General features: G+C 43.1%; 1 protein-coding gene across 2 annotated transcripts in view; it reads right to left on the bottom strand.

Moving 5' to 3' along the window:
* Positions 1-528: 528 nt before the first annotated feature.
* plpp3 (phospholipid phosphatase 3) overlaps positions 529-27,269 on the bottom strand; it is a 40,358-nt gene continuing 13,617 nt past the window's right edge. Inside the window, exons 2-7 of one of the 2 annotated variants that reach the window (XM_036141454.1) lie at positions 22,476-22,630; positions 17,455-17,547; positions 16,746-16,933; positions 16,591-16,648; positions 10,404-10,580; positions 529-2,472 (exon numbers count right to left, since the gene is read on the bottom strand). In XM_036141454.1, coding sequence (XP_035997347.1) covers positions 2,344-2,472; positions 10,404-10,580; positions 16,591-16,648; positions 16,746-16,933; positions 17,455-17,547; positions 22,476-22,630 — 800 coding nt within the window. In that variant the 3' untranslated portion in view covers positions 529-2,343. Of the gene's footprint in view, positions 2,473-10,403; positions 10,581-16,590; positions 16,649-16,745; positions 16,934-17,454; positions 17,548-21,876; positions 22,035-22,475; positions 22,631-27,269 lie in introns of both variants that reach the window. The other variant, XM_021318397.2, reaches the window with a different exon arrangement.

Genomic DNA, 27,269 nt, shown 5'->3' with positions numbered 1-27,269 from the left:
TGAGGAATAACAGCCTTGGTACCGTCATGGTGGTTTGTGCACCATAAAAGCGCTCTGCGTTGATATTCTACTTGTTTGAGCTCTTCCAAATACTTTGATCCAGCTAAACTCTTCTCTGAGCTAATTCAGCACTTTGCCCATGTTTACCTTTATCCTTCCTAGCAAAGAATCACGGGTCTTCAGATAATTTATTTCAACTGAAGTAATGATGTAGACATGTAGGTTTAAACAGTTTTATGAAAAATATATAGTAGAAGTACTTTTGCAGGACACTGCAGATTTCTTTTTTTGTTTTTACCATTGCTACTTAAAAAAAAAAAGAAGGATTGTGTGTAAAGTCAAGAAAAAGCATCTTTGGCACCAGAAACCAAATGTGTTCATAATGAGCTTTTTATTTAAAAGCACATATGTTGGAGCTAAATACATTTAGCAGGGAAAAAAAAAACAGCATAACTACATTTTCTTTTCACAAAAAATGAGACAATACAAAATTACTAATATTGAGCCTTAATACAATCCGGGGTGTATTTTTTTATGCATATTACAAATGTGACTATTACAATCTACAATAGTTTATCTAAATACAAAAAATAAAAAAAATCTGTCAATCTATGCTTTATAAGCAGCATTTTGTAAAGAACACAGGTCTGTAATTATAGTGGATATACCTAAACATGTTAAACAATATTTTACAGAGTTCAATTTAGTGATCTATACATTATTTATATATTTATAAAAAAAAAGAGAGAGTGAGAACGGCTTGGTGAAATGATAGGACGGACTATACAATAAAAAAAGATGTGCAACATAGTGGTTTATTGTTGGATGAGAAAATCTGGGTGGGCTGTAAAAAAAAAAAAAAAGCACCTCTGTGTCTTGTACTGTACAACTGTTAGTGATTACACAGGGCTGCCTCTAAACATGCAAGATTTAAGATGCTCCTCAGCACAGAGTTAAAATGTTAGATCCACAGTTTTTAGAACATTTATCTCGCTCTGCGACACACACACACACACACACACACACTCACTTAGCACAGCCCATAGCGTGCTTGTATGTGTTTGTCACACACACACACCACAGTTTTACCAAGAGGGAGTTCCTTGTCACAGGGCACAGCGCTGCTACACACATATGACAGAACATACAAGAACAAGCACATACACACGGACACACGCACTGAGATGAGCATCCATTGCCGATGACGGATTGGGTGGATAAAAGCTCCTCCCTACCAGCGGAAAGAGCTCGAGTCACCCCTAAAATGATATGCCAGCTTAGTTGAAGCTCATGATCCTCTTTCCATGGTGACAGGTCGCACCCCTTTCACTCCGTCCACGTCTCAAGAATCCAACACTGGGCAGCGGTGTGGCACAGCCACGCCTCTTACATGATTGCTGGGATGCTGCCAGGAGGAATACCTGCCTTCTTCCACAGACAATGCACCGCCCTTCCCCCCCCGTCACTAAATCTACCTCGAAGAACTGCAACATCCCGGGTTTGGGCTGCACTGAGAGTCGACTGCAAAAAGCTTGACCTGCTCATCCTGAGACGGACACATGTAAGGCTGTAGGGGCTTCATTTTCAAAGACAGAGCTCAGTAAATGTGTTGAGTAGGCCTTCGAGTATAGCGTCGATCAATAGGAACTATTGTCGGTCTCAGGGCTCAAAGCCGTCAAGCTCTTTTCAGCCGAAGAACTCAGGCAGCAAGTGGTGAAAACGGACAAGGAAGTTAAAACAGTGCTTCAAGTTACACATTTCTATATTGCTTATATTTTCTGCTGCTAACTACTGCAGTAAGATCCTTCCCTTAGCTGAGGAAGTTGTTGTCCAACGGCTATCCGAGGCCACAGAGAATTTAGGGGACGAATCCTCTCTCCCTGCGCGGGGTTTTTTATAGTTCACCCTTTTTTCTTTCGCTTTTCCTACTTCGTGGGGGTTATTCTTCAGAAAACAAACCTCTGCAGCTCCAGCTCCGCCTGTCAGCTCATCAGCTACAGTGTTTTTTTTTTCTGGTTCGTTTCTTAAGGTTCTTCTCCGCTCGTGCTCGGACAGACAAACGGATGGGCTCAAATGTTGATTAGTAGTTACCGGTATTAGCGAAATACTAAGTCTTGGTGGAGAGCGTGGACTCTGCTGTGCAAATCTCAAATCTGACACCCTAGTCCACGGAGAGCGCCTCGCCGGGCGCTGGGAGGAAAGGAGGAGGATGCCATTAACGAAGCAGCTACAGTCTCTTGTCGCTACATTCTACTGTCCGATGGGGGGTTGGGGGTAGGGGGGAGGGGGGGTGAGCAGCGCAGTGATCGGCTCTTCGGTAAGGCAAAGGAGGCGCGGCCTCCCTCACACCATGTTGTGGTGGTTGTTCCTGTCAATGATGTCGGACGAAGGGAGCAGCTCCTTCTTGATCGGGGAGGGCGGGGGCGTGGCCAGCTTCACCCTGGGCTTGAACAGGTCAGACACGTAGAACACCTGGAGGAGACGGATGGAGAGCACAGTTAGACGTCTGGAAACAAAGCAGCACGGAGATCGTAAGGAAAAAAAAAACGGTTCAAGGATTTTCTGCATCAGGTTTGTGTGGATTGGGATTGTATGATTGCATTATTGTGGGACAAATACTAAAGGTTAGCTATTTTCGTTATCAGTGATGTAGGAGAGGCTTTTTAAAAAGATGAAGTCAGCTGTTCAGTCAGAGTTTTAAAACAGGGAGAAAGAGTCCAGGGACGCTGACCATATTAGGACAAAGCTGGTCAGTTTTATCCCTTTGAGCTTTCAACTTCTGTCTATAATGGAACCTGGTGGATTTAAAAATGCGCCTGGAAAGTCACAGAGACAGACTGCAGTCTGCAGGGAATACATGCAGAGACTGTGTGCCATTAATGACGCTAAACTCAGGGTGTGCTGATTACTAATATAAGGTACAACCCTCCGAAACATAAACATCAATGGAAAACCTTTTAATCCTTACGTACATTTGAGTCCTTCACTACATTTTGCACTGAAAGATTAGAAAATCTAGTTATTTTCTTGCCAATTTAGACCAAGTTTAGCTTAACATGAATGTTGAAAACCAAATTTGGTTAGCCCGTCATTCTTTTCCACCACATTTAGAGCTCAGATGACCTCTTTATGTTGCCTGCATTTCAGCTTTAATTTTACAAACACCTTTTCATGCCATTTAGACAAAAGACAATGTGGTATCTGGTACCTATCAGCTCAACCGGCAACAGTAATCTGAAGTGGGTCTAAACATGAGGAAATTAAAGGAGTCCTGTCATGTCTTTGATGTTGCTTTTAATGGGCTTCCGCTCTGAATAGTGCATATTTAGATCAAAGGTATGGAATTCCATGACATCAGCACCTTCTTTTATTTATTCATTAAATGTACTTATTGAACGAGCGACTCACTGTAACATGAATGCTCTATGAGTGTCAGGTCAGATAATTAGTAGGGGAATTATTCAGAAAGCAGGTCAAGCCGTCAGTTTCACTTTCAGTTTGAAGTGTTCGGCTTGGCGGATGTATGAATCTCCGTCACTACAGCAGCACAGAGTGGAGTGAGATTTGGTAGTGTTATTAATAGGTGATGGATGTGAAACTCAACTTGCGGGTGCATCAGTTCTCTAGCAGTTACGCATTTTTACAATGTACATAATATAAGAGCTGTGACGCTCGTGCACCACATTTTTCGACATGACCATAAAAGTCCACGGCAGCTTGTCTCGTGTCATGATCACACAAATAGATTGTCAAATACATAGTGAGTTAAAGTGCGAGAGTTGTTTTCAAATGGCACTGTGCCTCCCAAAACCAAGGAAAGGGAAGGTGGATAAGCCGTAGCGTGACAGGAGTATCAATATAAATCAGACACAAATATGCATATTAAAGGAAGTCAAAGACTTTTTCTAAATAAGTTCCAATCTTTTTAAAAGAGTGATGAGAATATGCTCAAAAGAAGGTGTTTAGAGACATGTTAGAACTTAGCTGCATTTATATAATTCAAGGCAAGTTGAAACAGGGGTACAGTCAATACGCAACAGCTCTTTGGTCTGCAGGGGAGACGTGAGCTGGCAATAGGTTTTTCCATTGAACATTGATTATGATGTCATTATAAAGAACACCCGCATCATGCTGTCTCCCTCCATCTTTGTCACACTTTTGAGCAGCTCATGCCTGAGTAATCGGGCTGAGGAAAGGGAGTTAAGAATGGCTCACTCTGAAATATCAGATTTTGGCAGTCATGACGTTTTACATGAGAGCATGACTTATGTCTCCTTGGCATCGATGAAGAAATGAAGTGAGACAGGGGAGTGGAACAAAAAGTCCAAAACGAACCCTCTTTCTGGAATCTCGGTGACAACGTACGTCAAACAGGAAAACAGCCAAGCACGGACAGGAAGTATGCAAGCCGCTACCTTTTAACAGTGGATTCCTACAACCCATGCACGCATTCCCAGGGTGGCCCATGAGAAACGGTGGCCTTGGCAGCACGTTAAGACTAACAGACACACATCCCCGGCGAGCGGAGCTGCTTTTCCTTCCGTATTGCCAATCAGGAGTGAGTTCAGAGCCTGAGCTGAGGAGGTTGTCGGAGGGGGAAAAGGCTGACATTAAACATCGCCCTCTGCGAAGACAACCAGTTGTGTGAGAACAGTTTGGATAAATCCAACAGGGATAATATGTGATGCTCCTACATGGGAAATACCCCATTAGGGGGGGGAAAAAAAAAGAAAATGTATCCGGGGAAGTGCTGAACATGCCGTCACCGATCTATTTATACACTACCAGAATCTCATTTTGAAGGGCACGATCAGCACAAAGGCCGCCTCTTCTGTGAGAGCTTGACATTTTACTGACCACACAGTGACCATCGCTGGAGAAACAGTGAGCGATGGATGATCTGTAGGTACAGACAGCTCCATAACACACAAGCTGCTGTCACGCATCTCTGAATAGACTCTTTGTGGTGTGTCTCGTGTAGAATATTATATGATTAGGACAGCGGAAAGGAGGCCGGTTCATATCTCAGAGAGTCACGCGAGCCTGTATGGGAAACCCGCCGCACTTGTTTCCCATCGGCATCCAATGGCAGCAGGGCCTTGCTGCTGCGTCACCAAAAACACCAAACTATCGCTCCCCAACTGCCAGCCTGGAGGGGGTTATCGTGACCACACCACATCCTGCCGCTGATACAGACATGCAAACCCTGCAGCCCCATTGTTGGTGGGGGAAGCAACTCAGCTCTTTCTTGCCTCACACCTGGAGCACAAAAGATGACCTTTAAAGGCATGAGTAAGCGGCTGCTTTGGTCTTTAACTACAGATCTTTACCCACCATAGAATAATTACCCCAGACACATAACGGCACTAACTTTAGGAACTGTACAGCCATAAAAAGACACAACATATGGGCCCTGTCCACACAAAAACGATCTTTTGAAATTGGGACTGTATGTCTATTTCTTTTAATACGTCTACATGACAATGTTTTCATTGCAATCTGTGTGTTCTTTGAAACATAACGAAAGAATGCGCATGCATACGAACTCAGATGCTTGTGTGGACATACGACGAGGTTCTACTGTTGTTTCAGGTGGCTTTGAATAAAAAAAAAAAAAAAAACACCACTTTGGTTTTTCAACTGTTCAGCATACGTTATTTGCATGTGCAGTCATACTGTGCATGTGCCAGGGCTCCCCCATAGACAGATCACAACTTTGCACGATCTGGCTGTACTTTATCATGCAAGCCAACATTTTTGTTTCCTTTGTTGTTTCAAAAAAGCCAGAGAATCAATAATTCACTTCAAACCATCGCTACAGAAGAGAAAGATAGTGAACTTATGCAGAAATAGGCTTACAGCAGAGGCGTCAAACGTAACACACCATTTGTAGTTAAAATGCTGAAAAGTTGTGTTTTTGGCTGTTCAATAAACGCATCAAAACTTCTGCTTCCTATCAGGCATTTGAACACGTCAACCAGCGGCATGTTCAATGTTATCAAGGTTTATACCACGGTTTTAAAACGTTACAGTTTCAAAACCAACCTTTGACGGAGCCTTTAATGAAATTTTAAAGTCGTTCTCATGAGATGTCAGAGAAAGTGCTGGAGGGACCTGTTTTCTCAAACTTTGTGGACGAACTGTGTTGTGCTGCCCACTGCCATTCATCTGGATGAAAGAAAGACACAGACACATTCCCCATCGCTTACAAGAAGGGTAGATTTGGCTGCCTGGAAAATATTTCTGGTTGCTATAAACCAGCGGCCCTCAACCCGTGGTTCCCAAACCCCCATGGGTCCGAGAACCACAGGTGGGGGGTCCACGAAACTCATGTTATCGGGCCTGAGGAGGCACTGCTGAGGATGTGTCGGGGTTGAGCTAAGTAACACAATGGACAAATATTTAACTCTGTCCACTTCATCAAGTAAAGTAAAAGCCAAATGAGCTAAAATTAGGAAGTATGACAACAGTTACATCGAGTTTGGTTTTATTGAGAATGAGGATCTAATCTCCACCAAATCCCTAATATTAGGCATTTATATATATATATTTAAAAGCATACATAATTCCTAATGTATTTAACAGTACAAAAGGCTGCTTAAAAATACTGTCAGCTTGAGGAATTTGAAGGGGTCCTTAGAAAAAAGAGGTCCTTGGCCTTGAAAAGTTTGAGAACCCCTGCTACAAACTAGCACAGTGATGACATGACAACTGAAAGAGCCCCGCCTATCACTCTTATTAAGGAAACATAATATTAAAAATAAAAACTAAAGTTCACAAGCTTCAAGTGGCCAGTCTGCTAAACTGCTGTTGGAGCAGATAGCCTATAAGTACCCAGCTGGGTTAGCCTACCATTAGCTTGTTATACCTCTGTTACTCTATAAAGAGCAGGATGATGAAATGGTGCATCATTCAGCTTGATAAGCGCTTAAAAACTACTAGATTTAGCTGTTGCCTATGTGCTATATTTTTAGAAGAGCCAGGTTCCCATCACTCCACGGCCCAGACACTTTCATGCTGGAGCGGGTTATCATGAAAATTACAACCCCACTGTTGCGTAAAAGCGACTCTCCACTGTTTTGTTTCGTCTCTCACCTGAAACACAGACGACGAGCCTTTAAAGGCACGATTAAGGGTCGGGCCTGTCTGCTTACTTACAAATCTTGAACCACTAATAAAAATTACCCCCCGAGAGGCTTGAGTCATAAAGGATGTGACTACTACCAACTTTAGGGCCCGCACAGTCAAACCATGCAATCAGTGTCTCAAAGAATAAAACTTGTTTTCACACGGATGTAACTATGTATGAGTACGTAAACAGCTCTACCGCAGGCCCGCCAATTAAAAACCTTCACACTGATGTGGGTCAAAAGAGTTAGCTGTGAATATACTTCTGAGAAATGTAAAGTAAGTAAGATTATTAGAATACAGAGGATAAATAAAGTTATATGGTCAAAAACCACTTAAATTTTTTCCCATCGTATGGCTATGGCAGTTTCAGGTCTTTTTTGATAAGATGGCAGAAAAACGAATCAGAGAGACCAGAGTTTTCTTTGGCTGGGCCAGTATTAGATGCTCATCATTATCATACTGTTACGGTCTCATACTGGCCCATTCCTGGGACCCTGATCTGTGTGCACCCCTACCTGCTACCTCATCTACAGACACTCATCTGGGAAAATCCCAACAACAAATTCAAGACAAACCTTAAAATGAGTCAATGGATGTATTTGGGCAAATCTAAGGTTAGTACGTAAGATACGGGTACTTTCAAAGTTCGGTAACTGCTGGTTGTACTTATTTTTGCTAGTTACAGTGACATGAGGGTATCTTCTTACCCAGCCCACCTACTTAAGATCAAATACATCTAATAAAAAAAGCACAAAACTTACTTTTACAGAAAATATTGTACAATAAAAGCATATGTAATGAACAAAAGAGGAAAGGGTAGAGAAAAAAAAAAACAGTGTCTGGGCAGACCTCAAGGCGTGAACTCTTGCCTTAATTCTTCATTTCTGACTTAAAAAGACTCTAAAAAGACGTGTGCAGCTGTTACCTGAAGATCTAAAGATGTTCACACCTTGATTTAGGACTCTGGGGCGGGAGCTTCTAAGCGGCGGAGCTTTTACACCTCCTCTGTCAGGCCTGCACTCATCTCCCGTCAGGCCCGTTCTGCTCCGCCGTTCGCCGACAGGCTAAAACAGCCGAGGTAAAGTGCTCACAGATGTGTGCTCCTACAAGCACGGGGCCAATCTGTGAGGAAGGGGATGTCGGGGACTGCAAAGCCAACCTCAAACCTCATGGTTTCGCTGTCCGCATGTATGTGTGAATACGCGCGGTGGGTATGTGTGCGGATGTGAATAATGTCAGCATTAAGCTGTCTCGGGGCGAGCAGGAGGCTTGTGGATTCGCGCTGGAAGAAAACCCCCACACTCATCCCCGAGCCAAGATGCAGACAAGGCTCCTCTCTCCTGTCACCTCCCTCCCTTCTCTCCTCCGGCCAGATCTGCCTCTTCAGGCTCACAAACTCAGCCCTCCCTCTGAAAACAGAATTTTCTCTGCCTGTCAAGGCCGATACCGTCCACGAGCTACACCCAAACGGCGGACCCGCTGGCTTGTTTTTTGGGTCTAAGTCTTGTTGTTGCTCTCGGATTTCTGCTCCCCAAATCCTTTAACAACCCTGGCACCCGAGCACACTGTCACGCTGCGTGTGATTGTGCGCGCGCTGTGCCAACATCTGCCTAGGCGCCACTACTGAGGTCTCCCCTCCACTTTATGGATCTAATTCTTTCCACATTGTCGATGCGGGTCCGGGCATAAAGGTGCGCGCGCCTTCCCACGTCTTTGCCAGGGGCAGCGTAGCGTAGCCGGAGCCCGCTGCGTTGATAGAACCAGAGCCACCAAATAAAAAGCCCCCAAAAATAATTACCGGCCTAATTCCGCTTTCAAAGCCGAATACTCTCTCGCTCACCCCCCTCTCTCTTTTAACACCCCCACGTCATTCTCCTGACCCATTTTCAGATTTTCCTTGGCTCCGCGTGAGCTTAGAGTAATGACGAGGGTTACAAAGTAATCATCTGGAAACCACTTTGATGATATGTAGCTCAGGCGGGGAGGACGGCTGGAGTGTCTGTGCACACAGCAGCGTGCACCTCTGAACAAAGACCTGGCCCCGGCAATGTGTTAGTCATTATAGGGCCCTCTTCATCTAACTACCTGCTACAGTGTACGTACACAAGTTGAAATCTTTTCCACATTACGTCACGTTACGGCCACAAACTTTGTGCATATCTGTGAAAATTAAACAAGGGATAAATTAAAAAATTTAAATTAAAAAAATTATGAAAAGTGTGTTTGGGGTTGTTGTATTTTTTTTTTTTTTTACTGATTTTGGTCCGGGGTTTGCCCTGTACCTAGCTTCACCCATTTTCCCATCAACCGTTAACTTCCCTGTCCCCTCTGAAGGTGAGCATCTCCCAACCATTAAACTGCCACCACCATCTTTCCCAGGGCAAGTGGAGTGTTCTGGGTGCTTTGCCATATGTATGTTCATTTGTAGGTTTGATTTTGATCTCATCTGTTCAGAGCACCTCCTTTCTAGGGCTGGACGATATTGAATAAAAGCATATCGATAAAATAGAAATCATATTGATCGATATCAATAATTATCAAAAAAATCAAAATATACATTTTAAGTGCAGCCCTGGCCATTTTATCCTGTTGATTAATGTCCTATTTTTAAATAAATGGTGTTAAAAAAGAAAAAAAAGAACACGTACTCTCTGAAGGCTGATGGCGCTTTCCTGGGTTTGTGATTGGTTGGAAGGATGCAATGACTGTAGTATTAACCTACATGACAGGCTAGAATGCATTGTTCTTTTATTTAACTTTTTATTGACCCCTGTTTTTTATATTGAACCATACGTCTATCGATTGATATATATCGTTATTGAATTATCGTCCAGCCCTACTCCTTTTACATCTTTGCTGCGTCTCCTACGTGGCTTGTGGCAAACTGCAACAAACTGTACTTGTTATAGAGTTCAACAATGGCTCCCTGCAGCTCCTCCAGAGTTACCCCAGCAGACTGAACATAGGTCACATTGGATTTTATTTAGATTCATACCTTTTTAGACCATTTTCACACTTTGTCACATTACACTCGCATGTGTCTATACATTCACTGGGATTTTTCACGACACAAAGCAGTGCATAACTGTCCAGATGTTTAGTAATAAATAAAAACCCACTTTATTTAGTCGTTCAAAGCATTGTATGCAGAAGGGCACTTTATTTCGAGTGTGTGTTGTATGTGAAATGTCTACTCAACAGGCACAGTACCAGTTGTCTTTTGCACTTTTCTTTTGTCTTTTTCTTTTGGATTGTGCCAGGTGTGTACTCACTATGCCGTAGGCCACCAGGGCTCCCTGCACAAAGCCCGCCAGGACATCGGTGGGGTGGTGCTTGTGGTCGGAGACGCGCGACAAACCGGTGTAGAAGGCCATCATCAGCAAGGTGAACTGGAGCAACGGGCGGAGGAGGCGAGCGCCGCGCCAAGTGAACCTGGACTGGATGTAGAACTGGAGACAAGGAAGGAAGAGAGAGAGGGAAGAAAATCAGCGTCGTCTAATCCAGGGGACTTTGAATCCCTGCACCTGCAGCGGCTGTGTGTGTTATTACAGCCTGAGAGGTAGAGACTGAAATCAAAGTGGGCAGGGGAGTCCCGTCCGCAACACAAACTCACGCTTGACAGCTTGAGACCCGGACACGGCTGATTAATGGTTTCACGTCACAGCTGTAACAACAGCACGACCACAGAGAACCTGTGAAGTAGTGTTGCGCCGATGCCATTTATTTGCCCCGGTACCGATACCCGATACCTGGCAGTGCAGTATTGGCCGATACCGATACTGTACCGATACCATCTGTTTGAAATTGATGTGTGTGTGTATATATGAAGAACTGCATACTACTTAGGGTAGTAGAACTTTTTATTGCCCACCTGGAATGGGTGACAATAGTTGAATAAACTTATGGCTCTCAAAGGCCAAAATAGTGCTACATTCATGACATTATAACATCTATGTATAATAGTAGTGCAACAGTAAGACAGTAAAATTACATTAATAATTGAATAATCTCTTTTAAACCCTGAGTTTTGGCTCTTAAATGCCAAAATAGTGCAACTTTCATGAACTTATATAACATGTATAATACTAGTCGGGAGAGAGAAGGCTGCGTTTGTTGGTACTCGGCGATACCGATACCACCGTTTTAGTGCTGGATCGGGGCCCCATCCCATACTGGTATCGGTATCGGTGCAACACTACTTTGAAGTTTACTTACTCACTTATACACACACGTGCACGCACACAGATGCATAACCGATTAGATCATATATCGACGCTCTGTTGCAATGAACTCGCCACCCTTTATCGGTGTAAACTGCAGATAAAAAAGGATGCCCCCCCCCCCCCCCCCCGACTCTGCTCGTAGACAAAGACCATTTTCTGGGTCAAAATAAAAGCTGCGGAAAACCAAAACAGGAACAAGTCAATTCAAGGCCACTTTCAGTCACTTGCTTGAGTGCAAAACATTACACGGGCTCGCTGTTTTTTTTTTTTTTTCATCCACTTAACATGAGGAGTGTTGAGGTCAGCCCAGGTTCTGTAGACATCCTGCGCGTCTGCACACAGACATACGCTCAGCTTCCTGTCTCTCACACCCAAAGGACAGAGGTCCTGCGAAAGCTGGCCTAAGCCAATTTCAAGCGCTCAACCCGGCCCTGCGTACTTCAGTCATGTAAGCCACCAAGCTGACGCTACGTACAGAAAAACCACAGCGCTGCCAAGTGAGCTCTGAGCATTTACCCCCCCTTATAGGTTTCCTCTGTTTTTTGCTTTTTCGGTCACACTTTCATGTTTCAGATCATCAAACAAACCAGAATAAATAAGACAAAAAACATATGTTTAAAATAATGGTTACATTTGTTAAGAAAATAAGCTCACCCTGGCTCTATGAGAGAAAGAAAGTGCTCCCCAGACCTGATAACTGCTCATGCTTCTCTTGGTGACAGCAGCTGCAATCAAGTGTTTGCAATAGCTGGTGGTTTTTTGGCATCGCTGTGGAGGAATTTTACCCAACTCTTCGTTGCAATGCTGTTTAAATTCGGCCCTCCAGTTGGTGCTGCTGAATAACGTAAGCTTGCTTGAGCTTAAGGTCACAAGCTGTGATGGCTACACTTCAGGATTTGGTGGCATAAAGCAGAATTCATGGTCCCGTTAATTACCAAAAGTCCTCGAAGCCATGAAGCACGAATGCAACCCCAGATCATCATACCCCCACCATGTGAGTATAAGTACGACGCTCATTATCCAAAATCCTGTTTTACTTTCACGCCAGATGAATTTCTTTGTGACGTGTTGCTTTTTAAGATCTTTTAGTCCACATAATGTTGTCAGACATCAAGTGATTTCTTGATTCTGAAGGTCCGGCAGTAATCAAGTAAAATTAAACTCAGCTTTCCCCCACCACAAACTGATCAAAGACAGTTTATTTATAATTTGGTTGGTTTAATTTGTGCTTTTACTGTGTTAAATCAAACTAGCGTTTGAAAACTGCATTTTGTATTTATTCAGGTTTCCATTGTCTGATATTAAAAATGCCTTCGATGGCCTGAAACATTTAGTTGTGGCAAAGACGGAAGAACTGTGTTAGGGAGCAGATACTTTTTCACAGGGCTGTAGGCGTGGACGTAAATGTTCCACATGTTTCCTCTATGGCACTAAATCATTGTTCTCCTCCCAGACGTAAAGGAAGTGATCCCTCCCATCCCTTGTCGTCTCAGTCTCCTCCTCCCTGGGATGTTTAGACTTCAGGCTTCCTTTTGCTGTGGTTCTCAGGTATCGGGGCACGGACCGTCGATAAGGACCCGGGTCAGAGAGCTCGCAGCTACCCGCGGCTTATGAACCCGTCAATGTCAGGACGGCTTCGTTGGAGATTAAAGGGGACCTTCGTCAAAACAAGGAGTTGGAACTGACCTGCCAGACAACATGATTTTATCTGAAGGGAGTAAACCCAGATAACCCAGCTCGAGCCTGATTCAGCAGAAGCTGAGCGCCACAAAGTCACGATAAGCCGCTGAGAGTCGACGACCGCCTGAAATCTCAAACATCCTCTTTAAGTCCGTCACACACCAACACTTCTCCGCTCACCCAACGCCATCTCCCTCCTATAATTTGTCTCCGACAATAACATCTGAGGAACTCGACAGTAAAAGCCAACAAAAGGAGCCCCCCCCCCGGCAGATTCCCATGACACGGGGATGCAGGAGCGACAAAGAGTCTGGTGGTTTCCGAAAGAATCCGTCTCGATCGGCTGAAGGCCTGCTCCCTTCGGGTCCCTCGCTCAGACTCGGAGTCAAAGTGTTAAATGTGCGGAAGACACAAACAAACACAACAAAGAGGGAAGGAATGAGGATGCGGGCTCGTTTAACATGCCATTCTCTCGCTTCATCCCCGCAGCGTGAGACCAAAAGCAGAACTGCGGTCTGAGCTGCTCACATGTGGAACACAAATATTGTGTCCAGCTAGATGAATGATGGGGCCCTTTTTGCTACTGGATGGCACGTACTTATGCTAATGTTGCGTGCAGATGAGAGAAAACGCAAGCCAGCTGAATACACGCGCGTGACTGCTAGCTGCGGCTGCGGTGTAGCTGTGCACTGTACCGTGTGGTCGGTGCCAGCTATCTGTTTCACCTCGGAAAGCGCAGATCACTTGCTTCTGTAGCGCACACAGCTCTGGCAGCTTTGGTCGCACACGCAGCCATGAGAGACGCTGGGCAGGAAGTGGAGCGCTTCAGAGTAAGAGAGAGCCGAGGAGGAGGTGGTGGCATCGCTGTAGAAATGACTGTTTCATGCTTTCTGAGCAAAAACAGCCAAAGCATGAGGGGAAAGACCCATCAGTGCTTTGCTGCGCTGGTAGGGATGGGAAAGTTTTTGTCGATAGCAAAACAAAATTTATTTTTGTGCTGTTAAAAAAAAAACGGCTTTTCAGAATTAAGCTTAAAACGTAATTAATCTACGGTTTGATGTCTAATAACTTGTGGGCTATTGCTTCTTCATTAGCTTAACTTCCTTTTTGTCCCACTTATCAACATGTATCTGTAATACCCATAATTTATCTGCGATGTCCAGAATTTACCTGTAATGTCGCCACAGACAGTTTTAACTGTGATGTGCTGTGTTTTCAGAAAAAAAAAAAAAAAAAGGTAATTCTTTTCTCTTTCAGCAGTTGCTTTATGGGTTTCCTTCTGTGCGTTTTCCACATGTGACGACCTAATATCAGCAAGGACTTAGCGATCAGACAGATGGTCATTCATCTGACCCCAGGAAACATCGGTACCCGGTCAAGTTCCTGGTCGACTCAATGACCGCAGGCACTGACGTCCTGTGCCGGAAAAACAAGCCCGAATTATCACCCTTTCACTGCCGTGCCTAACAGCTGGTATAAGTTTGAGTTTGGTACACTGCCTTTGGTCTCCACCAAACACCACTTTAGTCTCATTGGTCTAAAGGATAAGCTTTAAAAGTCTCGTGATTCATTTGGGGGAGTTTAGCAAACTAACTCTTGCTGCCGTATTCAATTAAAGAAAAGAGACTCCACATTCTATTTCAATTACGCTCTCATCAACTTTAATAGTTAACATGCTAAATGAGCCCCACAGAGTCTGAAATGTAGCCATTTTTTTGATATTCCAAACAGTGGCTTGTGTCTTAAATGTTTTCTGGTTGTGAATATATTTTGTTATTATAGAATAATGAATTCGAGCCTGTTTGGAAATAAGCAGCACCTGGTTGGCTATATTTCCTCTTAAATCCACTGGAAACAGCCAGGGTGAGATTTCTATTTCATTTTGTTTATGTTCATTTTTTTTTCATATGAAAAAGAGCTGAATCCATAAGAAAACCAAAGAGAACTTTTCTAAGATGACTTTAGCAGAGACAGAGGTGTCTCTGTCTAATGTCTAATGTCACATGACTAGTTTTTAGCTGGCACAAACAGAAAAATCCAGCCAGTTCCTGTTTTTTCCACAAAGAAAGCCTCAACTCTTAGCTTTTCTTTTTTTTTTTCTGTCTGCGTTGCGTACACTAAAACATCCTCCAAAAAATGTTTAGCCTCCCCTTCGCTCCCATCAGCTGCTCTCTTGTCCTCTTGTTTAGGCCAGCCTCCTTTGGCCACCGTCCTGGGTTCGCCACAACTGGAGCGTTGGTCTGACTGGTGTGTTAAGCTGTGGCCTGGATGCAGCACATCTCCAATCCCTCCCTGCCTTTTCCTCCTGTAATTTTATTTAGCTCTTTTCCTTGCTTTGACCAGAGTGTGGTTGTAGGTTCACACAGAGGTTGGGAAATACCCACATCAAGCCGTTGCTCCATGACGATATATGACAATAAACCAAAATTCAGCTGTCAATCCAGCGTGGGAACCAGGGTTGACCTATAACCGCATCGCTCGGAGTCGTACCACTGGGCTTTATTATGCATCCGTTTAGTGCAAAAAAGAAATCCTTGTTTAATCAGCTACCGTTTGCTTAGATGCTCCCTAAACTAAGTATTCTTTATGCCACATCCTTACGTACTGCAGACTGCCACTGCGTTACCAGCTCAGTGACGACAGCATAATGTGGTGTACTGTCACTAACACATTCTCGCCTCTTTGGCTTGTTTCACCTCCGAATTTAATCAGCAAGTCAACCAACTTTATCCCCAAAGTCTCTGTATCTTTAGATTCGCAGATGAGCAACAAAGGCACACCAGCTAAAACTTGACCACGGTTTGGAAAAATGATCCCTCCCTCCATTTAATGTCTGTTTTTAGTAAGCACGTAACGTAAGGCTAGAATGTCTGTTGTATAAACAAAGGAAGAAGAGGGAGCTATCAGCTCTGGTTTTGGTGGGCACGGTGCCTTGCAGTATTCAGACCTCTTGAACATTTGGGCAAGCCTTGGGATGGGATTTAAATCGCAGTGTGAACTTTGACTAGGCCATATTAACGCATGAATGTACTGCATGTCTAAAGCTGCTCTCGTGTTAGAAGGTGAACTGTTTTCCCTCCCACTCTGAAGAGCTTCCCTATCCTCTTCCTACCGAAAGGGAAAGAAAAGCATCTCACAGCATGAGGCCGCAACCCTTTTTGCGGTTTTATGGTGGAAAAAAATGGGGAAATAGCTACAAAATGTATAACCGCCTTTGCAAAGCAATGTAATGAAAATGTTTGAAGCATGATTCACCTGGAGCGCTAAGCCCCACCTGACACCACACAACCAGGCGGGGTTAAAGGGACAGGACAGGAAGCGATCATGCAGCCGGCCTAAAAAACAGGTGGAGCCCACTCATTTGTCTCCTCAAGGTTTAAAAAGAGCCTAACACTAAGGGAGGAGATGAGGTGCTGAAAGAACCAAAACAATATTTTCCTCTGTTTTTAAAGCAGTGAATCCCCTAATCAGAGCCCAGCCTTCTTCCCATGACTGGGAATGTAAGGCATTGTTGCCGTTGTCTGCGAGCCTGTGAGGGAACATAATGATTACTTACGGCCAAGTAGAGCATGGTATACAGGGAAAAGGAGGCATGTCCTGAGAAGAAGGATTTCCTGCGGAGGGAGAAAGAGATTATTTTAGGTACATTGTTTTCTGGTCCGATTTTGAAGAAGTACTTTCATGTGCATGCATTGTCGGGTTTTTACATACCTGGCTTCTTGCACGTCACTGTCGTCACCAGTGCAAGTATAGTTGGTGATGTAGCCAAGGGAACAATTGATGGTGGAGAAGTCTGGTTTGCAGACGTCTAAGAAGTGGGGTCTCATCCGACCCACCGACACCTTGGCGATGTCTGTGAAAGACTGGCTGATGGCACAGCCGAAGAGAAACACGCCTATCTGCAAGATGACAAATAGCAAAGATCAGATACATATGTAGAATGCATCGTGTTAATGGATTATACAAAATATGATACAGAAATCTAACTGAATTGGCACATTGCTGACAGAGAATTCACACGTTCTAATGTTATTGTGGGCAAAAGCAGGTTTCTCATTTCTAGAATCTAGACACTTTGTCAGCAGGGGATCAATGTGCTGCTCGGAACTTTATCAGATTTATCACACTCGATAACGGCTTCTTTGATGTCTTTGGATGACCTATTTGTTTGCATGCAAACTTTGCTTTCAGGTTATTTTACAATCTTCAAGTCAAAAATGTTAATCTAGGGAGCAATCAAGCTGAAGAACACAAATATGCATTTTTCTTGTCATTTCAATTCCTCCTGCACTGCCGTTGTTCCCACTTGCTCTCTCTCGCTTGCGGCACAGCGACATCCGCTCTCTGATCCTCTGATCTACTGAAATGCCCTCTGCGATGAGAGTTCACTGAGTGGCATTTGACCAAAACCTGAACTGACCTGTTTGTAGAGTGCCGCCACGTAAGAATTCCCAACAAATGACTTGGTTCCCACGTGCAGTTGGTGAATCCTGTAGCATTCTCCAATCACAATCTAAAAGAAACATTTTGTTCACAATATTAAGACAACTGCTTCTGAAGTTCACAGTTGAGCAATTGTTGTTGTTTTTTTTTTTTTTTTACATGCGAGACACACTGAGGTACTACAACATGTTAATGTGTTAGTATGTATCATGCAAAGAATCAAAGTGCTTTTCAGGGTGGGGAGTGAGATTTAGTAGAAGATATGCGTAAAAGACAAATCGTAAGAGTTGCACATGGACAAACATGTATAGTAGGCATGGCCTGCCTTTCCATTAGGCAGTTTGGATAGAAGAAGTGAGAAATGAAAGTGCTTTGCATAATGGTACGATGTATATACAATAACAAAAGCTGGGAAGGTAAGTGGGAAAGAAAATTATCAAGGTTCAATAAATCACTATGACTGGGAGGGTATGTGAGTTAGACTGGCCTAGCCTTCATATAAAAAGGGTTTATTGTCTGTCATCGGCTATCATAGTTCAAGTCCAGTGGGCCGAGCCGTGACTTCTGTGGTCTTCCAGCCAGGTGGTTTAAAGTATTGTTGGGCCTCACTGAAGGACCTGAGCTACTGTTAGGGGACTCACGCTGAGCCAAAGCTCAAAGCACTGAGACATCAGTCAGTACTTTACGACCGTCTACTGTCTCTGTCAAGAAAGGTCTATTACCTGCCCATCTGTAGGCCAACGCATACACGGTGCTCTGGCACCAAGAAACATGAACATAAGTGAGTTTACACACCTTCACTGTCCCCTCATATCCAATCACACTACTAAAGGGATAGTTTTTGAAGTGAGGTTCTGCTGAGAGCTTATGAACAGTTAATAGCATACCTACATAAAATAACTCTCTTGGTGTCTTCTTTCAGTATAAATCTAGATTAGCTCGTCTTGAAGGATAAAGCTAATGGCAACTGATCAACACCAAGGCAGACTTTTTCCATTTCAAACTAACCTAAACATTGTCACATGGGTTTATGTGAATGCTTTTGTATGAAACTTTAAACCATCTTCACATTTGCACTGAACAGCTTTTTTCATAAATCCAATTATGTGCACCGGAAATGGAGGTAGGTGGCGATTATCTTGCCTCTGAAACGCATGAAAATGGAACATACAAAACGTTTCTGGTCAGAGAAGATGTTTGATGGAACAATGAAGTGTAAAAAAAGGCAAAAATGTTTTTGTGCTTTAAGCGAACCCTATTTTAGATATTTTTAGACTGCCTAGTATGTAATTATTCTGACCAGAAACATGTTACATTTTCAATTCTTAGTATTTCTTCTTACAGGAAGATCATTGGTGGCTCACTGCTTCCTATGTCTTGTTCATGTGTAAAAAAAAAATCAACTGCTTAAATAACTGCCCAATATAAACATGATGCAAATAGCATTCACATAAATTCCTGTAACGTTTTTGAGATTGGAACTGATTAAATACGGTGACAGTCCGATTTAGTCTTAGCTCCTCTTGAACTAGCAGCTAGGTTTTGCCTCCATAACTAGCTAATCCAGATTCAAACCATCATTATCTACCAAGATTGAGTGGTTATTTACGTTGAAGTTAATGACTGATTACATATCAAACGGAGGTGGTGCGTCACCAATTATATTCAGGCGTGAAACACATAAAGAGAACAGAACTAGTAAAGTGTTTACGGTCAGTGTGACTACATAATAGAAGTTAAAGCCAGGTGTAAAATAATAATAACAATATTTTTGCTTTTGTTTTGCTTTTCTTACTGCTTATCTTACTGTCAGATTGTTACTCTGACCACAAACGCTTAGCAATCTTCTACTCAGGATTTTCAAACAAGACATCAATTGACGCTGGTGCACCGTCTCCCACGCCGATTTCTTGTACAAATTATCATTAGTGTCCTCCTTAATGACCACCCAGGGCAAATATTCCACCAAATTATATGTTTACAAAATACTGTTTGCATAAACCGCTATCAAGAGTTTTTTTTTTTAGGAGGGGAAAAGTGGGTTTGGCATTGGCCATTAGGCATTAGATTTAGCCTCTGGTTAAAAGAAATCTGGATTAGTGCAACATGAGGACATGATAATAGCTATTTACTGCAGGTAAGAAAATCCTGAACTGCCCCTTTAATCACCCATTTTCTGTTTTCTGTGTTCTGATCCACAAACTAAATAATTACTCTAACTGGTAACTCCTCCATAAGGTGTCCATTGACATCCTTATTGCAGAGCCAAATAAGCCGTTGTTTCTTTTATAAAACTTCAGGGTTAATACAATGCTGTTTTAAAGAAAATCTTTAAGTTTATTGAAAGACAAACTAAATTAATGGACTATGAATGCTTATGTGATCGCTGTGGTCATGTTTTCTGTTTGTAAACCTTTCATCTTAATATACATGCCTTTCCTTGCTATAACGTGGACAGATATCAGACCTAGATTCAGAAATAAAACCAGGATGGTGTATTTGTGGGTCTAATTGTCACCAAATTGCTCTGATCAAAGTGGGAGATTAGAGCCACAGGAGGTCAAAATAGGCGGCAGAAGTTTATTTGGATTCTCAGCATTTACATTCAGAGCTCTCCTCCTCCTCGTCTTCTAGCTCACTGTTCCTGGTTTATCCCCCCTGTCTCTGGCTGCGTTGGAGCAGACACATCCTACAATTGAAGCCGAACTGGAATCTGCATTCAAACCAAGCGCATTTGTGTACGTGTGTGTATCTATGTGTGTGCTCACGCTTGTTAGAGGGAATGGTGTTGGCATGGCAGTAGACGCCACTAATGGAAGACAGCTGCCTGAGACACGCCAGCTTTGCCCACATACGAACATGCGAGGGGGACTAACTAGCCCACTCTTACTCGCCTGCTTTCAATAAGCAGAAGAGCTGAGCTGGTACTTTGTACGTATACCATATATACATAAATATATGTGTCTATGTGTGCCCACCAAGGTGTTAGCGACAAGGCGGCGGTAAGGCGACGGCTCAGCCTAGGAACCCTTAAGAATGGAGACTGTAAAGATCCTCTACCCTTACCATGTGGCACTAATTGATTAGAACATATTTCCACTGCGTCTGGTTCCATCTTAATTTGCTCACACGGCAGTAGAGCAATGCCCCTTTTTTCTCAAGTATAAATGCATCAATGGGAATAAGAGCTTCATGCTGTGGGACACCTCGGGCAATCAGAGGGGCCCCACCGTCATGGGAGAGAGCAATGGCACGTTTAACCAAGTTACTGCACGGGGCACCAAAGGGCACAAAGGGGACCAGCTAAGTCTCTTTGGTCTTTGTCGTCTAAGTTTTTAACATACCCAAACATTCACTCTCTAATCTAGGGCCTCTCACCACCCCTAACCTACTTAACCAGTCGTAATAATAAAGTAGTAATGAAGAAACTTAAAGAACTCAAGAAAGCAGTGGAAGAATAAAGGATGAAAAAGCAAACTATAGAGTGGAGGTGGGATACATGTACAACCCATTGACAGTGTCCTGTAGACCTTTGGCACATTTTGTCAGGCTATAGTCACAAACCTCAATGTATTGGGATTTTATATGATAGACCAAAACACAACGTAGCGTATAATTAAGAAGCGAAGAAAATTTTTCAATAGAGTGGCATACATTAGTATTCAGTCACCCTGTGTTAATACTTTATAGAACCAATTTGCCTTTGGCTGTCTCTCTCTCTACCTGCTTTGTTCCACTCTTCCTTTGCAAAACAGCTTAAGGTTAAACAGAATGGATGAGGAGCTCCCAAAATGACCAAATTTCATAAATTATCCTAGAGTATCAATTGGGTTAAGGTCTTGACTTTGACTAGACCATTCAAGGATCGTGGTCCAGCTAGATGATGAGCCTTTGCAGTTTGATGTTTTTTTTTTTGTTTTTTTTTGCAGCTTCTAATATATGTGTTTTTCAGGATTGCCTTTTTTTCATAGATACATAGATCACATTCTTCTTGCCAGATTTGTTAAACATTTGTTCTTGATTCTATCTTTTAATTAGGTGGCAATTATTTCCTTGTTTATTTTGGAGTATAAACATTAAGAGGGTCTGAATAAAAATGCAAGTCGCACTTTTCAGGTTTTCTAAACAGTTTTGAAACTGTCTATTCGTTTCCTTCCACTCCACAACTATGAGCTACTTTGTGTTGGTCTATTACAAAAAAAGATAATCTCAATCATGTTGAAGTTTGTAGATAGAAAGTTTATGGGTGTTCTACAAGGCACTGTATAGGGGCATTTTTATTTGTATTTCTATGTGATAAATAGCTATAAGGCACTTGATGAAATGTCCATGAGAGGTATCGAAGAGTCTGAGAAGAAGGAAGCAGCAATCAAAGGGAGATGTTATAGGGTCGACTTACAGAAATGGTGCCAATTAGAATGCCGACACCACAAAGCACGGCATCATTAATGGTCTCTCCCTCTTTTCGGGGGAAGCGGATGGACTCGTCCGAACAGTAAAACCCGCGCTGGTACGGCTTTATGGTGCTAGTCTCAATGATCAGGAAAGGCAGGCTAGCTACAAAAAAGACACAAAGAAAGAGAGAGATAGAGAGGGAGAGGACAGGGAGAGGAGAGAAGGAAGAAAGAAAGAAAGAAAGAAAGGCATAAACGCACCAGGTCAGTGACACGGACATAAACAGGAGAGAACAGGAGCAGCACAGGGAGCATGCTGGCACCAGATGGATCATGGGACGTAAGAAAAAGGGTCGGGCTTGAGGACGTCATGAGCTGGCACCTTGGGTCAAAGAAGTGACAGTTTTCCAAAGGTTGCTGATAAATCTGTAGAGCATCTGATAAACTTTGGCACTGTCACTCCTTCACAGCTACATCATGAACCTCATGCCCTCCCTGTTTCTGTTTTGATCGTGTTCCAAGTCCGGGCGCTTTTTGGCCCACGGGGAAGAAAAAAGGTCGGGGTGTGTGGGGCGGGGCGTGGCAGGGCGGGGCGGGGACTTACGGACACCACAGGCAGTGTCAGACCAACAGAAACGAGCACTGAAGAGGGCACGGTGCTGCTCTTGTAGGGGTAGTTCAGGCTGTAGTCACTGCAGTAGAAACCCCTCTGGTATGGGCGAATAGATGAACGGTGCAGAACCAGGCTCGTCACCATAGCTACACACACACACACACGCACATATGGATAGAGGTTTGAACCCACACATAAACGCAGCCGTTTGTGCAAGTCTGGCTCCAGTCACACCTAAACGGGGGAAATATTCCGTGTCACATCCACTTACCTGTAAGCTGCGGGTAAAAGAAAGGTTCTGTTAAGAAACACATTAACACATAAAACCTTCACAGGTGCATTTGGGCTTCACTTAGATAAGCTGTTGACTCAGCAAACTCTGCTGCTGCTGCTACTGTTGAAAAGCCATTGAGAGCTGAAGTTTATCCCATTGGCTCACTCCGTCCTGACAGAACAAACAAGACACTGACCCCCATAGGTCCACCATTAAGGACAAACAAAGCTCATCAAAAAGGGAGCTATGTCAACATAATGTGACTTGAATTTAATGGTGATGATCTGAATCGAGTTCTTTTAAAACTTTTTTAAAACTATTTTCCATTTTCATGTTGATCAGAGCTTCTACTAGGGGACGTCTTATTAGCAATTCGCAAGTTCTTGTTTTCCTGGAGTATAAATAAGAAGTGCCAGGAGGCCACTGGCTGAAAAAAAAGAAGAACCCATGTTTATTTAACCTGTTTAACCATCGCATACAGTGACCAGATGAGACTGAGGCTAAGCTTTTCAGCTGCAAACACTGCGGGTGGCTTTAGTGTGAAACAAAAGATGAATGTTTAGAAAAGCCCCTCATGCCCACTGAGAACTACAGAAGAGGATGTGTGATGCTGTGGGCCTCATTCTCTTTCAAAGGCCCCGGGGACCTTGTTAAGTATGCGGCATCATGTTTTGCTTGCATTATCAGGACATTTTGGATTCAAATATGATGGCCACAGGGCAGAAAAATTAAAATAGATCATCACTGGGTTTTTCCATATATAAAACAACCCAAAACGTATGGCTAAATGACACAGAAAGCTGGTTACAGTACCCAGAAATCAATCCCATAGAAAACCAGCAGGGTGACTTGAAGAGAAGAGAAACATTTCTGGAGAAATGAGAGTTGTCACAAATATCTTTCACTGTATAATCCAGCTTTGTACAGTGCTATATATGAAGACCCCGTGCTTTCCCTTTGGCCAAGGGTGTTGTAAAAAGCATTAACAGCAAAAAATGGTGCCACTGTTGATAAAAAAAAACTATTTCTTTGTTTACCCACCAATTTGATGTACTCTTATTAAAGGCTCTGGTTTTCTAAAAAAAAAAAAAAAAAAATACTGCGAAAAACAAAAAAAAACACATACTTAGTTTTTAAGTATTAGCTTTCTTTTTCATCTATTTGAAACACAGGCAACCTTTTTATTAGATTTCAAGAAAGAAAAAGTGTGACCGCATTTTTTGTTTTCTAAAGCCACGCACACAATCTAAACCAAACTTCAGTCCAGTTAGAAGAAAAATAAATACACGGCTCCAATAAAAGTAATACAAGCACAGCCGAACAGTAAGATCTGGCCTGGGTCTTAGAAGATTTCCACGAGGGAATTTTAAAAGTGTGAACACCAAGAAAAACAAAAGCAAGCCCGCCCGACTCTGGAACGTTTTTGACATGAGAACATGTTTTGGCGCGAGTACGTATGAGCGTAGCTGCTCATAAACCGAGAGCAGAGGACACGGAGGCATCCCGACGAGCCACACGCAGACACACCAGTATATACATTCAATGTCTGCACCGAGAGTATGTCTGCCCACAGTTATGTGGTTAGCTCACAGCACACACAGGGGCTTTCTCAGCATTAGTATTAAAGTCAAGAGATCTGATCACGAATGTTCCTAATTCGACCGAGAACCACAGCTGTCGTCTAACCAGCGATGGGATTGGGAGATCGTGTTACTGGTGTGTTCGGCAAAAACCCGACATTCACCGTCAACCACTCAAATGAGCTTATACGGAACCTTACAGCACGTTTCCAGCGTATGCTGGTGAAACACGCACTCTCAGCTCTTAGACTCAAATCCTGCTGCAGGCAGAAAAAACAGGAACATGTTGTCTAAGGTGGGCACCACATCAATGTGCAGGCATTTAGGCTCTGTCTGTGGTATTGTGGCTAAAGCCAAAAAGGAAAATAAAGTGAAAAAACCTGACGTGATAGACAAACTACATTCAATGATGATGATTTTACAGGTGTAGCTGCGGAACAGCAGAGGGAACAAACTTTCAAATTGAGTAAATCCACTACAGCTTTTGGCTTGTAGTGGATTTAAAAAAATAAAACACTTTTCTGTACAACCATAACCATCCATCCATGTCCTATACCAGCTTATTCCTCACAGAGTCGCTGTGGGGGCACTGGAGCCAATCTCCTGCAGTCAAAGGGAGCTAAATACTCCAAGGAACACGCAAGGAGTACCTGGAGAGAACCCAGTCATAGACGGGGGGACACCATGCAAACCCTTTGCTACAAGGCAACCTTGCCCATCTTGATGTCAAGTTACACGCACATCCGTAAAAGGTGTTTAAACCTTGTGAATGGTACGATGGAACTTTTTTTTTTGCCAACCTTTGAGTAAAGGTACGTTTTTAAATCCTGGGTACTGGATACTGATAACTGGCTCCCTTCTACAACCAAAATCGAATGAATCCTTCCTTTGCCACCTTCACATTCTAAAATACGTCTGCAAAAGACACAGTTCTGCAGAAAAACAAAAATATAGTTATAAAACAAAAATAACTCATTTCGTGACATTTTATAAATAAAAAATGATTATTTAATAGTATAATGCATTTCTGCCGATGGACAAACAAACCAAACAACAATTTCCAGACTGCCAAACATCTTTTATTCTCTTTGTTAATACAAAGCAAGACAGCCATCCAGTTTTTTTTCCCATGATGCTGTGAAGGCCATTTACGTGACCCAGAAACGTCTGTTTTCATGTCTAAGTGTAAATTAAAGCGTCTCTGTCCTTAATGTTTCTCTCGGCGGCGGTTACCAAAGGCCAACCGGAGAGGATGGTCACTCAGCCAGACACCTGCATAAACAGTATGCAGCGCAGGGCTTCAGTAAGCTTGCTGGTGGGCCCACGCAGGGCAGGGCCAGGCTTTGGTGGTGTCTGAGAACCAAGCTGTCCACACACTAGGCAGGGTTAGCTTTAGGTGAGCACAGAATTAAAGGGCCCAGGCAGTGCAGGACGGTCAACAGAACTTAAGACTGACTGATTCTAGGTGCAGATGTGGGTGTATCTTCCTGTAAGTAACACCTACGTGTTTAGTCCATGCGCAGGTTGTTGGAAAAAACGAAGAAAAGCCTTAGAAATGGTACTGCGCTTTTTCTCATGGAACTTTTTTCCTCTGGACCTTTGCCATGTTTCTGTCCCTCGGCTACTTACGGAGGGGGGGGGGGATTCAAATGCTAATAACCAGAAGTGAAAAAAAGGTCAGAAACACTCAGACACAAACAAATGCAGGCCAACCAAATAAAGGCTTCACCGATTGGAGAACACCATGGGAAATCTCTGACGAGCTGAAAAACTAAAAGAGTAAAGTGAGGTCAAGCGGCTGGTCATCTCGACACTCTCTATTGATATTGAATGAAAGGCTCTCTGTGTGCCCGCTACCCAGGCCTGAGATGCCAAGCTGTTTTGTTCTCCCCCAGTGAGAACAGCCTGGTATGTGGGCATTTTCCTCATTCCACAGTCCGTCCATGAAGCCCTTCCTGCTAAATAGTGTTGACTCTGGCCCATCTTAAAGGGAAAGCTTTGGAATTTTTAAAATAAGGATCTGGTAAAAGGCTATACGCAGGTGATACCTGCAGTAGTTAACTCTCTTGACGTCTCCATTAAGTTCAGGTCCGGATTAGTTGATTCAAAACGATAAAGCTTATGGTTAGTGTAAGTGTTGCACGAATACCGATACCGATACCAGTATCGGACGGGGCCCCGATCCAGCACTAAAATGGTGTTATCGGTATCGGCGATGTTTGTATGTCACTTGAACGCAGCCTTCTCTCTCCTGACTAGTATTATACATGTTTTTGTCATTTGAGGACACTATTTTGGCATTAGAGAGCCAAAACTCAGGGTTTAAATGAGTTTACTTTCAATTCAATTCAATTCAATTCAATTCAATTCAATTCAATTCAATTTCAACTCAATTATTAATGTAATTTTATTGTCTTACTGTTGCACTACTATTATACATGTTATAATTTCATGACTGTTGCACTATTTTGGCCTTTGAGAGCCAAAAGTTTATTCAGCTATTGTCACCCATTCCAGGTAGGCAATAAAAAGTTCTACTACCCTAAGTAGTATGCAGTTCTTCATACACACATAAATTTCAAACAGATGGTATCGGTATCGGCCAATACTGCGCAGCCAGGTATCGGGTATCGGTATCGGGGCCAAAAATGGCATCGGCGCAACACTAGTTAGTGTGTAGGGGGCCATGATCAAACTGGACTTTTGTCCACTTTAATCCAATCTCAACATAATCAAAGCAGTTTTTGAAAATGCAATTTTAAGAACCAATAAGCTGTTGTCAGATATTAATTACAAAATTATTTACAAAGAAGCTGATTGTTTACACACAAGTTGGAGTTAGGAGGCGGAACGCCCAGACAAGGTTCCTGTGAAAAGCACGTACTGAAAAGAGAAAAACATTTCCAATCAGAGTAACTGTCTAATGGAAAA

Source organism: Fundulus heteroclitus, chromosome 9 (assembly GCF_011125445.2).
Source record: "Fundulus heteroclitus isolate FHET01 chromosome 9, MU-UCD_Fhet_4.1, whole genome shotgun sequence".
Taxonomy (NCBI): domain Eukaryota; kingdom Metazoa; phylum Chordata; class Actinopteri; order Cyprinodontiformes; family Fundulidae; genus Fundulus; species Fundulus heteroclitus.
This window is presented reverse-complemented; position numbering and strand designations above follow the sequence as displayed.